At 44.2% G+C, this 14,251-nt stretch overlaps 1 protein-coding gene across 3 annotated transcripts in view; it reads left to right on the top strand.

The window, feature by feature from the left end:
- Positions 1-14,251, top strand: part of GCNT2 (glucosaminyl (N-acetyl) transferase 2 (I blood group)) — a 77,830-nt gene that overhangs the window by 61,113 nt on the left and 2,466 nt on the right. For 2 of the 3 annotated variants that reach the window (XM_060189174.1, XM_060189173.1), the window contains exons 2-3: positions 2,536-2,628; positions 6,129-6,191. In XM_060189174.1, the coding sequence (XP_060045157.1) occupies positions 2,536-2,628; positions 6,129-6,191 (156 nt within the window). The remainder of the gene's footprint in view (positions 1-2,535; positions 2,629-6,128; positions 6,192-14,251) is intronic. The other variant, XM_007524263.3, reaches the window with a different exon arrangement.

Below are 14,251 nucleotides of genomic sequence, written 5' to 3'. Positions count from 1 at the left end.
TTTACCACAAACTAGTAGCGTAAACAATATAAATGTCCATCTTAGTTCTGTAGCCAGAAGTCTGACATGCATCTTCTGGTAAAACCAAGGTGTCTAGCTCCAGTCTTTCTGTCTGGTCTGCAATGATCCATTTACCTACTTTTCCGGCTTCCAGAGCCCTATATTTCTTAGATCATGAACGTTCCCTCCAGCTTCAAGTGACAAGGGCAAGACAAGTCTAGGGCTTCTTATATCACCATCTATCCACGATCCTATGGTTAGCTTATATTAAGCTTCTGGATAATAGAGGGCCATCTTCTATTCAAAATGTCCTTATTAGCAACCTGAATGCCTTTTTGCTGTGTAACATTTTTTTTTCTGTGTAACATTTAAGGTCTTCTGAAAAAGGACTACTGTTTGGGTACAGTTTATTTGCATAGCCATTATTATGTTTAAATTGTGTTTCTCATGGGTGAAAATCAAAATAATATAATCCTCCTGTAGCTGAATAGTTTGTATTGATTCCTATTCCTTTTCCAAGAATGGAAATCTTGGGGTATATTATTCCATGATTGATTGAGCCCTGAGAAATCTTTGCAGTGTTTTGTTTCTTTTCTTTACCTTTTTTTTTTTTCTTTTACCATTGTTATCTCTGGGGCTCAGTGTCTGCACAATGAATCCACTGCTCCTAGTAGCAGTTATTTCCTTTTCAATTTTTTCCCTTTAATTTTTTTTTTATGTTACAGGACAGAGAAATTGGGGAGGGGGAGAGAGGGGGATAAAGAGAGACACCTGCAGTGCTGCTTCACCACTTGTGAAGTTTCCCACTCTGCAGGTGGGGACTGGGAGCTTGAACTGAGTTTCCTGTGGGTGGTTGTGTGTGCACTCAGTTGGGTGTGCCATCACCTGGCCAGCCCTGCAGTGTTTCTTTAATGTTTCATTTTTATGTCCCCAGGGAACACTGGGTAATTTCTGAAAACATTTTTAATTGCCACAATTGGACTTTATGTACCATTAGCTTTTAGTGGGTGGGACAGGCATGCCACTAAACCTCATACCCCGCCTCTGAGTGCTCTAGCCCTGCCCAAAGCATTGATAGTGTCAGGATCAAACAGCCCAGGTTTAACAAGATGCTAGTCAAAAGCTTCCTCCATTTTTAATGGCCAACTCTTTATATTTCACAGGCAAATTGGATAATGTGCAAGTACATGATAGGTCAGCCACTCACTGATAATAGAGCAACTGAAAGAAATGGAAGGTCAGAGAGATAATTCACCAGTTAGAGTGCCAACATTGCCATGTGCCTGATCCAGGTTTAGAGTCCCGACACCCCACGTTATCTTTTCTGGATGGAAAGAGGCAGTTCCCACCCCTCAAAAGAAAGCAATTGTTCTAAAAATATCTGAGAGTGTGGACCCCGGATTGGAGGGTATGCAGGCTGTCCTCCTCATGGACCTCGAGTGACGTGCTATTTGTCTCTGTCCCTGTGCCTGAGAGCAGCAGACGCTCAAGGACATTAACAAAGAGCACAGTGTAATGAAGCTGGTTCTGGAAAAACAGGTGGAGTGAACATTATATTTTCCTAATAATCCAGCTTCCTATAAGAGTAGATCTGGGGGAGTCAGGCGGTAGCACAGCCGGTAAAAGCACAGGTGGCGCCAAGCTCAAGGACCGGCGTAAGGGGAGTCACTGCACAGGCAGTGAAGCAGGTCTACAGGTGTCCATCTTTCTCTCCCCCTCTCTGTCTTCCCCTCCTCTCTCCATTTCTCTCTGTCCTATCCAACAACGATGACAATAATAACTACAACAATAAAACAACAAGGGCGGCAATAATAACTACAACAATAAAACAAGGGCAACAAAAGGGAATAAGATAATTTTTTTAAAAAGAAGAACAATAACTCAATTCACTAAAGAATAAAATTTTTTTTTAAAAAAGAGTAGATCTGGATCTACCGTGGATCCACCCAAGGACACAGAACAACTTATTTTCTGGGCTTTTATTATATGATGGAAATCTTCTGGAAAATTCTAAGCTGTTTAATATAGTAGGATTGAAAGTAGATTCATTTATAGACTGTGAGAAAATGGAACCAAAATTTTCAACTTTTCACCAGTTTTATAGTTTCATATGATTATTTTTCTTTCTCTTTAATTTTCTCTCCCTTTCTTTTTTTTCTTCCTTCCTTCCTTTCTTTTTTTTCTCTCTTTCTTTCTGATGTATTTCTTTATGTTTAGCAGATAGAGAAGAACCAGAAAATCACTATGGAGTATGTTGTGCTAGGGATTAAACTCAACACTTCATGCATACAAGGGTGCCACAGGATTTATTTAGCACTGCTTTAGTATATGCATAGGCAGCACTCCAAGGACATCAGTGAGTTCTCCTTACTAGCAGTGAGACAAGGCATTTAGCCACCATGTGTTCACACCAGAAACCTTTTGGATTTTGTACTGATAATGAAAAATTGGATGTGAAAGACAATAAGCTGGAAGGAAGGAAGGAAGTGCAGCTTAGAGGCGTGGTGATGACATTTCTGCTTTCCTTCTGAACAGGTGTCCCTGGCTCCATGCCCAATGCCTCATGGGCCGGGAACCTGAGAGCCATCAAGTGGATGGACATGCAAGACAAGCACGGAGGCTGCCATGGTAAGGCTCTCCACCCTCCTGAGATGTTGTGTGGACAAAAGGGTGGTTGTGGGATGCAAGGTTGCCCAGGACAAAATGTGTAGACCAATCTCTTGAGTCGTAGAGTAACTAAGACACAGTCCTTGCAGTAGAAATATAAGTACCTCACAGACACTCCCCAGTTTGTACTCACTGTGAGAGAGGGAAGTTCAAATTATCATTTGCTTTCTTGCTAGTTTCTACTGTCTTAGGCTTGTGAATTCCTCTTTCTCTTCCTTCTGGAAGTGGTTAAGAGGTCAGGATGAGAAGTGATGTCATCAGGGGCCCAGCAGTGGTGTACCTAGTTAAGCACACATAGGACAAAGCACAAAGACCCACACAAGGATGCGGGTGTGCCCCCCGCTCCACAGTTGCAGGGGGACGCTTCACAAGCGATGAAGCAGGGCTCCAGGTGTCTTTCTCCCTCCCTCTCTATCTCCCCTTCCTCTCTCATTTCAAGTTTATTTCAGTGGATTTGCAGTGCCAGCACCGTATCCCAGTGATAACCAACCCTGGAGGCAAAAAAAAAAAAAAGAGTGATGTCATCTCCATCACCACATCAGCCATGTCTCTCCACAGACTCCAGTGTTTACAGTCTCTCTTCCACCCCGCCCATTCTCTAATGCTAGGTGCACAGAAGCAGGAGATTTCTTTTCCAAATGGACACCGAATAGAAACCCCAAGCCACAAGCCATTTTCATTATTTTAATCTCAACGTTTTTGTCAGTGTAATGCCAGGGAGGAAACCAGGGCCTCATGCTCTACCACTAGGCGAACAAACACCTCATCCTAATTTTCACATTATTATTACTTTTTAAGAAGCTAAGCCTAAATGAACGATGTTCCTTTATCACCATCTTTTTTTTTCCCTTTTTCAGTTTTTTTTTTTTAAATTTATTATTGGTCCTAACAAAGTCCCAAAACCTAGATATAGACCAGGTCCTGTGAGATACAGCATATATTCACATGTATCCATAAATTAGGGCAAAATATATACCTGAAAGCAAAAATACACAATAGTCTGTAGTGAGTCAGTATCAAGTTCATAATGAAATAATATCTACTTAGACTTAGATACCCTCCTCACCTACTTCCTATTACAGTTCTCTCACTCACTCCAAAGCTAACCTTATCAAAGCAAGGATTGCAAAAGCTGAATAAGGGCAAGAGCCTGGCATACTTTAACCATGACTCTTTAGTCACTATCAGGCCACCCCATCAGCTGGGGCCCTAGTCGGGGAGTCCTGAGATTCCCAAACAGACATGATGGGCCTAGACCTCGAATAAATCTTTCTCTCCATTGTTACTGGTCATTTCTATCAGCAACAACACGATAGACCCCCTTTGTGGGTCCACAGAGGACCTTGCCCTTAACTTGGATCAATAATGGTAGAGAATGTTCTCCATCCTCCGAAGGGAAGACAACATACTCTATGCTACACCTGAGGAAGATGGGTCGATATTGGGGCCGCTTGGAACCTTCCTACCGCTTGGAACATTCCTACCGCTTGGAACGTTCCTACCACCTATGACCACTTACTTATGAGCTCAGATCTAGAGGGATGTAGAGGTCACACAGGCTCCTAAGCTAATTATGGGCCCCAGATCATATCAAATCAATGGGGTTTACAGTCAACAATATTTATACCCCTTTCTCAATTTGGGAGCTATTCTCTTTCCTGATCCAGCTTTCTGGTCCTTTTTCCAGACATGACATCATCTCCCCAGACAATAACTTGGATCCACCTGTATATCAGATTTCAGGCTCAAGGGAAAAAGGGGGGGGGGGGAAAGAAAACTAGTATAGACACAGGCCCTTTGGAATATAACTAAAATATGCCTACTAGCTATCTACAAAATGGAGACACCCCCCCCCCCGACTGTTCATCTGCGCTATTCCAGCCTTTAAGTCCATGATTGGTCAACAATTTGTTTGGCTTTGTATGTTAACTCTTTTTTCAGCCACCAGGTTCCAGATGCTAGCACTGATGCCGACCAGACTTCCCTGGACAGACAACCTCACCAATGTGTCCTGGAGCTCTGCTTCCCCAGAGCCCTTCCCCACTAGGGAAAGAGAGAGGCAGACTGGGAGTATGGATCAACCTGTCAATGCTCATGTTCATCAAGGAAGCAATTCCAGAAGCCAGACCTTCCACCTTCTGCATCCCACAATGACCTTGGGGTCATCCAGAGGGATAAAGAATAGGAAAGCTATCAGGGGAAGGGATGGGATACAGAGTTCTAGTGGTGGGAATTGTGTGTAATTGTAGCCCTCTTATCCTATGGTTTAGTCAATGTTTCCTTTTTATAAATAAAAATTTTTTAAATGTTTTATTGGGTAGAGACAGAGAAGAACTGAGAAGGGAGGGGGAGATAGAAAGGGAGAGAGACAGACAGACACCTGCATCCCTCCTCCACTGCTTGTGAAGGTTTTCCCCCTTAAGGGAGGACCAGGGGGACTTGAACCTGTATCATTTCGCACTGCAATGTATGCACTTTACCCAGTATACCACCACCTGGCCCCTTTTTTGATTTTTTTACTCGTGATTAGAGTGGGTTACAAGATTGTGTTATTACAGGGCATAGTTCCACACCACGCCCACCACCAAAGTTCTGTGTCCCCACCTTCTCACTTCCAAAGATAACCACCATAGTTTTCACAAGTCTTAGACAGAGTTTGCTTTTGTTTTTTATGACTTCATGTCTATCAGTTTTCTAGATTCCACATATGAAAGACACCAGAGCACTACCTTATGACTTATAGTGTTCCATTTGGTTTTTGTCTTTTTTTTTCTTCTTTTTATTGATTTATTATTGGATAGAGACAGAAATTGAGAGGGGAGGGAAGGAGAGAGAGGGAAAGAGACAGAGAAACACCTGCAGCCCTGCTTCACCACTTGTGGAGCTTTCCCCTGCAGATGGGGATCAGGGGATTTGAACCCACGTTCTTGCACAGTGTAATGTGTGTGCTTAACCAGGTGCACCATCGCCTGGCCCCTCTTTCTTATTCTTTGTAGTGCCAGGAATCAGGTCTAGGGCCATATGCATACAAAGCATGTGCTCTATTAGTTTTTACATTGAACAGAAACTAACCAAAAAAAAAAAAAAGAAAGAATTTCCATTCATCCTGTTGTCCATTCTGTTCAAACTATGCTTTGTACATAGTGGGCATTTACTTGATGTGCAAAATCCCACAGACAGGATGGACTAGCCAACAGACGTGAATTTCTCACAGTTCTAGAAGCTGGCGTCAGATACAGGTATCAGCACAGTGGGTTTCTGCTGAGAGCTCTTCTTCACAAGGCAGTCTGCTTTCCGCTGCATCCTCACATAGTTATTGCTCTGAACGTGTCTAAGGTCCAGATCTCCTCTTCTCAAAAGCATGTTAGTCTTATTGAATCAGAGTCCACTTTCCCTAGTGGCTTTATTTTAACTTGATTACTGCTGTAAAGACCTATTTCTAAACATAGTTCCGTTCTGAGGTCCTGGAGGGATAGGACTTCAACTTGGCAATTTTGAAGGATACAATTCAGCCAGAAGAGCAGGTGATAAGTTTTTTTTTTTTTTTCTCCCATGAGTGAGTGTGGAAGTCCCCCTTCCTTCCTGTGCTAACTAGATTTTGCCTTCATTTTTTTTTTTACTCCACACTGGTCATTGTACCTACATTGAATATTTCAGATGAAAAACTCCCAGTGGGTTCAGCAAGACCATTTACCTACATCATATACCTGCTTTGTCTTGCTTGACTCAGGTTCAAGCTTGGCCCCTACCATACTGGAGGAAATTTTGATGCTGTGGTCAGTTTCTCTCTTCTCTGTCTGTCTCTCTCTTCTCTCTCTCTTTCTTTTTTTATTTATAAAAAGGAAAAATTGACTAAGCCATAGGATAAGAAGGGTTCAATTCCACACAGTTCCCACCACCAGAACTCTGTATCCCATCCCCTCCCCTGATAGCTTTCCTATTCTTTATCCCTCTAGGAGTATGGACCCAAGGTCATTGTGGGATGCAGAAGGTGGAAGGTCTGGCTTCTGTAATTGCTTCCCCACTGAACATGGGCTCTCTTTATATGAAAAATCCTGGAGCAGTGAGGCTCTGGTGATGACAAAGAAAAAAGACGAAGGGAAGAAAGGAAAGAAAGAAAGAAAGAAAGAATAAGGGGGCCTCTCAACTGCCAACTCTCCACAGCTTTCTATAACCCTGCCTTCTCTTACCTGTCATATGAGACTTCCATCCCCATGTAGAGGCAACAACCACCCAATCCTGTCGCACCTATTTTTAAGTGCATTCATCTCTTTCTCTTTATCAACTCAGTTCCCCCAGAAGACAGCTCACCTACCTCCTCATCGTGCCTGCCCCCTAAGAGGAAAAAATGGAGAGGAAATTGTTTTGCTCTCTGATCTCCTGGGTCCTTACTTTAAAAGGCAACACCATCAGTCTGGTCCCCATAGTCAGGACCTTTGGTCTTCTCCACATCCTTCACATTCCCTGTCACCTCCCTCTAGGGCCTCACTGTCTTTGATCTACCTTTCCACCTTTTTTGCCAACTGTCACACTAGAGGGACCATGTGACTTTTTTTTTTTTTAACCTTGTACCGGGCTTTTGTGAGGGGACCTCTCCCAGGTACAGGCCTTCTGACGGGCCCGCTCTGTTGCGCACCAGAAATGGGTGTCAAGAAGGGTGTACTAGGGAGTCGGGTGGTAGCGCAGTGGGTTAAGCGCAGGTGGCGCAAAGTGCAAGGACCGGCGTAAGGATCCGGGTTCCAGCCCCTGGCTCCCCACCTGCAGGGGAGTCACTTCACAGGCGGTGAAACAGGTCTGCAGGTGTCTTTCTCTCCCCCCTCTGTCTTCCCCTCCTCTCTCCATTTCTCTCTGTCCTATCCAATAACAACCACATCAACAACAACAACAATAATAACTACAACAACAATAAAAAAAGACAACAAGGGCAACAAAAGGGAAAATAAATAAACAAAAATTTTTTTAAAATCTTTAAAAAAAAGAAGGATGTACTTTGGGGCATCAGTGGCAAGTACTACAGGACTCTCTTAAGTGTCTGTTGCTAGTGATGCGACATAAGATGACCCAGGGATTGCGTTTGCTAACAATCTGTTTATTGAACAGCAAAGCAGGGTTTTTAAGGAGGAATTGTCTGTACCATATATGAGAGGCAAGGGGTCGGGGGGGGGGGGGGAGGGGGAGGGTCAGAATCGGTTAAAGGAACGAGGAAGCAGGGTTATTTGTACCCAGCAGCCAGAGGGGGGTCCTGAGGGCAGAGAGAAGATGGACCAGGTATGATCAAAGGAACGGAAGGGGTGGGGAAGTAGGGACCGGACCTTCAGTTACTGTTTGATAGAGCAGAACAATGATATATAGATAACAAGGGAGTGTGCTATTGTCAGGGAATGTAGGGTCCTTATGAGGCACAGAGACTAATAGGTGGGGCAGATCCTGGAGGTCATGTCCTTCCTTGCTCAAGCTGTTAGTAGAGAGAGACTGATAGGACGGTCGTGCCCCTCAGGCACCCACTTTTCAATGGGGGTGGGGGAGTCCCGCCATGCTCTACCATATCCTCACAATTCCCTACAGCCTTGAGCTCCTCCTCTTCCTTCCTGAAAGCTCTATTTTTTTTTTTCCTGTCTCTTGTTACCACCTGTATCAGCTTAACCCAAAGAGAAAGTATAGGATATGACAGATGGGTCTGTGAAAAGAGTCCTAGCCTGTAACTGACTGAAGGCATAAAGCTCATATAACTCCAGTCTCACTCAGGCACATGTGCATTTGTCTTCTCTCAGTACTTGTTACACACCAGGGAACATTATTTATTTATTTACTTACTTATTTATTTGCTTCCTTTTGTTGCCCTTTTTTATTGTTGTAGTTATTGCTGTTGTTGTTGATGTTGTCATTGTTGAATAGGAGAGAAATGGAGAGAGAAGGGGAAGACAGAGAGGGGGAGAGAAAGACACCTGCAGACCTGCTTCACTGTCTATGAAGCGACTCTCTTGCAGGTGGGGAGCCAGGGGCTCGAATCGGGATCCTTCCGCCGGTCCTTGCGCTTTGCACCACCTGCACTTAATCCGCTGCGCTACTGCCTAACTCCCACTAGGTAATATTTAAAAGTGTTATAGGATGGGGACAAGGTGTACACATGTTATAATGCACAAGGACCTGGGTTCAAGCCTCCAGTTCCCAACTACAGAGTGGAAACTTCACAAGTGGAGAAGCAATACTGCAGGAGTCTCTCTTTCTCTCTCTCTGTCTCTTTCCTTCTCTACCTCCTCCTTCCCTCTCATTTTCTCTCTATCCAAAAATAAATAAATAAAATAAAATATTTTTTTGTAACTTTCTAGGTTTTAGTGCATAAAAATTGTTTTCTGGGGGCTGGGTGGTAGCGCACAGGGTTAAACGCACATAATGTGAAGTGCAAGAATGGGCCCAAGGATCCTGGTTCAAATCTTCAGCTCCCCACCTGCAAGGGGGTCACTTCACAGGTGGAGAAGCAGGTCTGCAGGTGTCTCTATTTCTCTCCCCCTCTCTGTCTTCCTCTCTCAGTTTATCTCTATCCTATCTAACAACAACAATAGCATCAACAACAATAACAGCAACAAAACAACAACAATGGAAAAAGATGGCCACCAGGAGCAGTGGATTCATAGTGCAGGCACCAAGCTCCAGTCATAACCCTTGAGGCAAAAATAAATAAAACAAGATAAAATAAATAAATTGTTTTCCATGGTGATATGCATCCATATCCCAATGTTGTAAGGCAGTGATACTACAATTAAAAAACAGAAAGACAATAAAGAAACAATTGTTCCCTTAACTGCAAAATAATGAAAAGGGAAAGATACAGAGTGGAAGAGGTAGGCCGTCTATGCAAATTAGGAATGCAACCTAGCTTTTCCCCTGCCACTGCACATTTGTTCCAAAACCACATTTTTCATTCTCACAGCAGCCCAAACCACAGACCTGCATTCTAACTCCATTTTCACTTGGAGCTCTGTCTCTGGTTATAGTCTCTTTGTCACCTCTACTAGTTTCCTTCACCAATTGAAGTACTGTGCACTTCCTGTTTTTCTTCCCCCAAACAGACAAGAAACTACAAGGTGATTGGATATTCAGTCACTGTGTTCACTGCAATATCCCCACACTTGAAGTACATTGGTATTTTTTTACTAGTAATTTCCAAAGGCTGGTTTTTGTTTTGTTTTTGTTTTTCCAGCTTCCTCCTTCTGATAGTTTCCTTCCCTGGACCCTAGTGCCACTGTGCCCCATGGCTAGCTATGCTCTCTAGTATTTTTTTTTTCAGCCCTGCTTCACCACTTGTGAAGCTTTCCCTCTGCAGGTGGGGACCAGGGGCTTGAATCTGGGTCCTTGCGCACTGTAATGTGAGCGCTTAACCAGGTGTACCACCGCCTGCCCCCCCTTTTTATTTAAGATTTTATTTATTTATTAATAAGAAAGCTAGGAGGAGAGAGAGAAAGAACCAGATATCACTCTAGTATATGTGCTGCCGGGGATTGAACTAGTGACCTCTTGCTTGAGAATCCAGTGCTTTATCCGTTATGCCACCTCCCGGACCACTCTAGCATTTTAACTTCTGTTGCCATTTGACTTTGGAGGGCTGATGCTTCTAATGTTCATCAGCCTCAAAAAACATGCTCTACCATTTGTGTTTCTCTGAACAGAACACTGGTGGGAAATATTTCAAAGCTGCCCTCCCCCCCACTGTGGGATCCTATCCACTACTTTCCAGGAGACCCTCTAACTTCTTTATTATTATTATTTTATTACCGTTATTTATTTACTGGATAGAGGCAGTCAGAAATCTAGAGGGAAGGGAGTGATAGAAAGGGAGATAGACAGAGAGACACCTGCAGCCCTGCTTCACCACTCATGAAGCTTTCCCCCTGCAGGTGGGGACCAGGGACTCGAACCCGGGTCCTTGAGCACTGTAACCTGTGCACTCAACCATGTGTGCCACCACTCAACCCCGACCCTCTAACTTCTAACTCCTTCACTCACATCATTATTTTCCAGGTGTCTGTTTCAGCTTTCTGATATACCCTCCATCTGTCAATCTTATGGTAAAACATCCTGTCCACCGTCTAAAGGTGATCATTTGAACTGAGGGAAAAACTTTCAGGACATTTGACCAAAATCCTTTTACCGGTTCCTTTGTCTGGCCCTCCCTTTCTTCCATGTTGGAATATCTCATACACAATCTGCCACTATTTTGTTGTAAGAGATCAATTACCCAGGCGGTGGCATACATGGTTAAATGGACACATTACATGAAATGCAAGGAACCTGGTTCAAGCCCCTGGTCCCCACTTCACGGGGAAAGCTTCATGAGTGGTGAAGCAGGGCTGCAGATGTCTCTGTGTCTCTTTTCCTCTCTGTAGTTCCCCTCCCCTCTCAATTTCCCTCTGTGTCTATCCAATAACATCGATGTGTGTATGAGAGCAATTGCCCACCTTCATATCCAGCCCACCAACTGTACCCCTAACACTCACTGGCAGGAGAGTGTCCCCCTGACTGACTCTTGTCCCTTTCTCAGTGAGCATGTCCTGTCCTGTATCCTGGATCCTGCTGTCCTAACCCCCAGTGATGCATCTCTAAATGCTCATCTGTTCTGTCCCTTTGTATAAGCATGGTTGCTGCTATGCACCCCACCTCAGCTGGTCTTTAACCCCACATGCTGGCTTCTCCCTGCAATACTGACTTTCTACTACCTCGCCCTGTCATATGACTCAGTCACCAGCCCTGGCAGCCTTTCCACACTCTCCTAATATCCTAATTCCTCTTTGAAACTAGTTTCTGGTTTATATTAAGTTATCTCTACAGTCTCCTGATGGATTGCTAATGCATGCTACAAAGGTCTGCAAAGCTAGGTCCAGCTTCCTCTTATTCTTGTTTTTTTTTTTCTATTTATTTATTTTCCCTTTGTTGCCCTTGTTGTTTTTTATTATTGTTGTTGTTATTGTTGTTAGATGAGACAGAGAGAAATGGAGAGAGGAGGGCAAGACAGAGAGGGGGAGAGAAAGACAGACACCTGCAGACCTGCTTCACCACTTGTGAAGCGACTTCCATGCAGGTGGGGAGCCGGGGGCTTGATCCAGGATTCTTACACCAGTCCTTGTGCTTTGTGCCACCTGCGCTTAACCTGCTGCGCTACTGCCTGACTCCTCCAACCCCACTTTAAAAAAAAAAAACAGTGCCAAGGAATGACCCAGGGCCTTGTGTGCATGAATGTAGATAAGCAATCTTCTTGACCCATTTTTTACTGCATATCTTTAGAAAGACATCAAAGCACCACTCTACCATTTGTGGAGTTCCCTTGTTACTATCCACTAGGATCAAACCCAGGGCTTCAAGCATGGTAGGGCATGTACTTTACACCCAAGCTATCTGCTGGGTCTCCCCTCAACAGTTTTTTTTTCCCCAGAGACTTTTCTCTAGGCCAAAATCACCTTCTATTAACCTGATGGTGTCCAATCTATCTGGCTGGCAACTCTACATCCTTCTCTGCCCTTTTATTCAAAAATCTACCTCTTACTAGGTTCTATTGTAGAACAGAGATCATAGAACTTAACATTGTCAGGGCTGGGTGGTGGCATACCTGGTTGAGTGCACATTTTACAATGCACACAGACCCGGGTCCGAGCCCCCAGTCCCCACCTGCAGAGGGAAAGCTTTGCAAGTGATGAAACAGGGCTGCAGGTGTCTCTCTGCCTCTCTTCTCCTCTATCTCCCCCTTCCCTCTCAATTTCTGAGTGTCTATCCAATAAATAAAGATAATTTTTTAAGAGCTTAACAGTGTCTGAGATCCTAGATCTTCTGGAGTTTATATTCTTGTCTGGGGGGAAAGACAGTATGCAAATATTATTTTATTTCTGGGCATGGATCTGCATGTCATTTCTAATGAATGTTGAAAGGAAAAATGAATCAGAGAAAGGAGGGAAGGAGATTAGAAACCAGCAGAAGATCTTGAGGCAGGACCTGAGTTGTGAGAAGAAGCTTGAAGAACATCCAATGGAAAAGAATCAAAGTCTTTTTGGTAGTGCATGTCCACTGTGATAGGGCCAGGAAGGAATGGGTGATTAGGGCTAATAATGGCTGAGGTGTGGTCTGGGAAGTGTGGTACAGTGGATAAAGCATTGGACTCTAAAGCCCAAGGTCCCAAGTTCAAGCCCCTCTCTCTTTCTCTCTCTCTCTCTCTCTCTCTCCCCATCTCTCTCTCGTCAGGAAAGAGAAATTGAGAGGGAAGGTAGGTCCTTACAAATGATTAAATGATTATATGGACATTCTACCAGATTAGCCACCACCCAGCCTTTCTAATTCTGTTATGTTTTCCCCTCTCTCTTTCTCTCTCTCTTCTCTCCCTCCCTCCCTCACTCCCTCTCCTCCAACTCTCAAATAACTAACTAAATATGGGGCCAGGTGGTGGCATACCTGGTTAAGTGTACACCTTATAGTGCTCAGTGACCTGGGTTCAAACACCTGGTCCTCATCTGCATCAGGAAAGCTTCACGAGTGGTGAAGCAGGGCTGTAGGTGTCTCCTCCTCTCCTCTTATTTTTCTCTCTGTCTCTATCCAATAATCAATAAATAAAATGATTTAAAATTTTTAAGAAAAAAGAAATATTAAAAAATAAGTAAACAAATATTAAAGAATCTAGCAACAGTAAAAAATGAGTGAGCGGGGCTGGGCAGTAGCGCATCAGGTTAAGTGCACAAGGATCCTGGTTCGACCCACGGCTCCCCACCTGCAGGAGAGTCACTTCACAAGTAGTAAAGAAGTAGGTCAACAGGTGTGTCTATCTTTCTCTCTCCCCCTCTGCCTTCCCCTCAGCCCTCAATGGTTAAAGTATAATGGTTATGCAAAAGGGATTTTTGTGCCTGAGGCTCTAAAGTCTCAGGTTCAATTCCCAATACCACCATAAAGCAGAGCTGAGCAATGCTCTGGGAGAGAGAGGGGGAGGGAAGGGGCGAGAGGGAGAGAGAGAGAGAGAGAGAGAGAGAGAGAGAGAGAGAGAGAGAAAGATGAGTTCCTAAGGAGAGCTGAGCAGGTTGTGGGGGGGGTTGCAGATGGGGTGAGGAGGGGGATGAGTCTCTAAACACAGGGCCTGACACTTGGACCTTGGAAGCATTGGCTGGGTTGCTAATGTTGCTGGACACAACAACAGGAGAGAAGCTGTTTAAAGGTGGCAACATGTGTCTTCCATGGGAAACACTCACTCTCATGGACATGAGGTAGAGGCATTGGGGCTAGTTATTATTATTTTTTATTACCTTTATTTATTTATTGGATAGACACAGCCAGAAATTGAGAAGGAAGGAGTGACAGAGAGAGAGGGAGAGAGAGAGAGAGAGAGAGAGAGGGAGAAAGACCTGCAGCACTGCTTTACCACTCATGAAGCTTTCCCCTGTGGATGGGGACCGGGAACTTGAGCCTGGGTCCTTGTGCATTGTCACATGTTTGCTCAACCAGGTGCACCACCACCTGGCCACGGACTAGTTATTATTATAGTCATCAGATGAGGATGGAGATGCTTGAGCCAGTATGGAGCAGTGGAGGCGGGTCTACTGCAAGTCCCTTTTAA

This window comes from Erinaceus europaeus, chromosome 4 (assembly GCF_950295315.1).
Source record: "Erinaceus europaeus chromosome 4, mEriEur2.1, whole genome shotgun sequence".
Lineage (NCBI taxonomy): Eukaryota > Metazoa > Chordata > Mammalia > Eulipotyphla > Erinaceidae > Erinaceus > Erinaceus europaeus.
The sequence above is the reverse complement of the archived record's forward strand: the minus strand, read 5'-3'. Positions and strand labels throughout refer to the sequence as shown.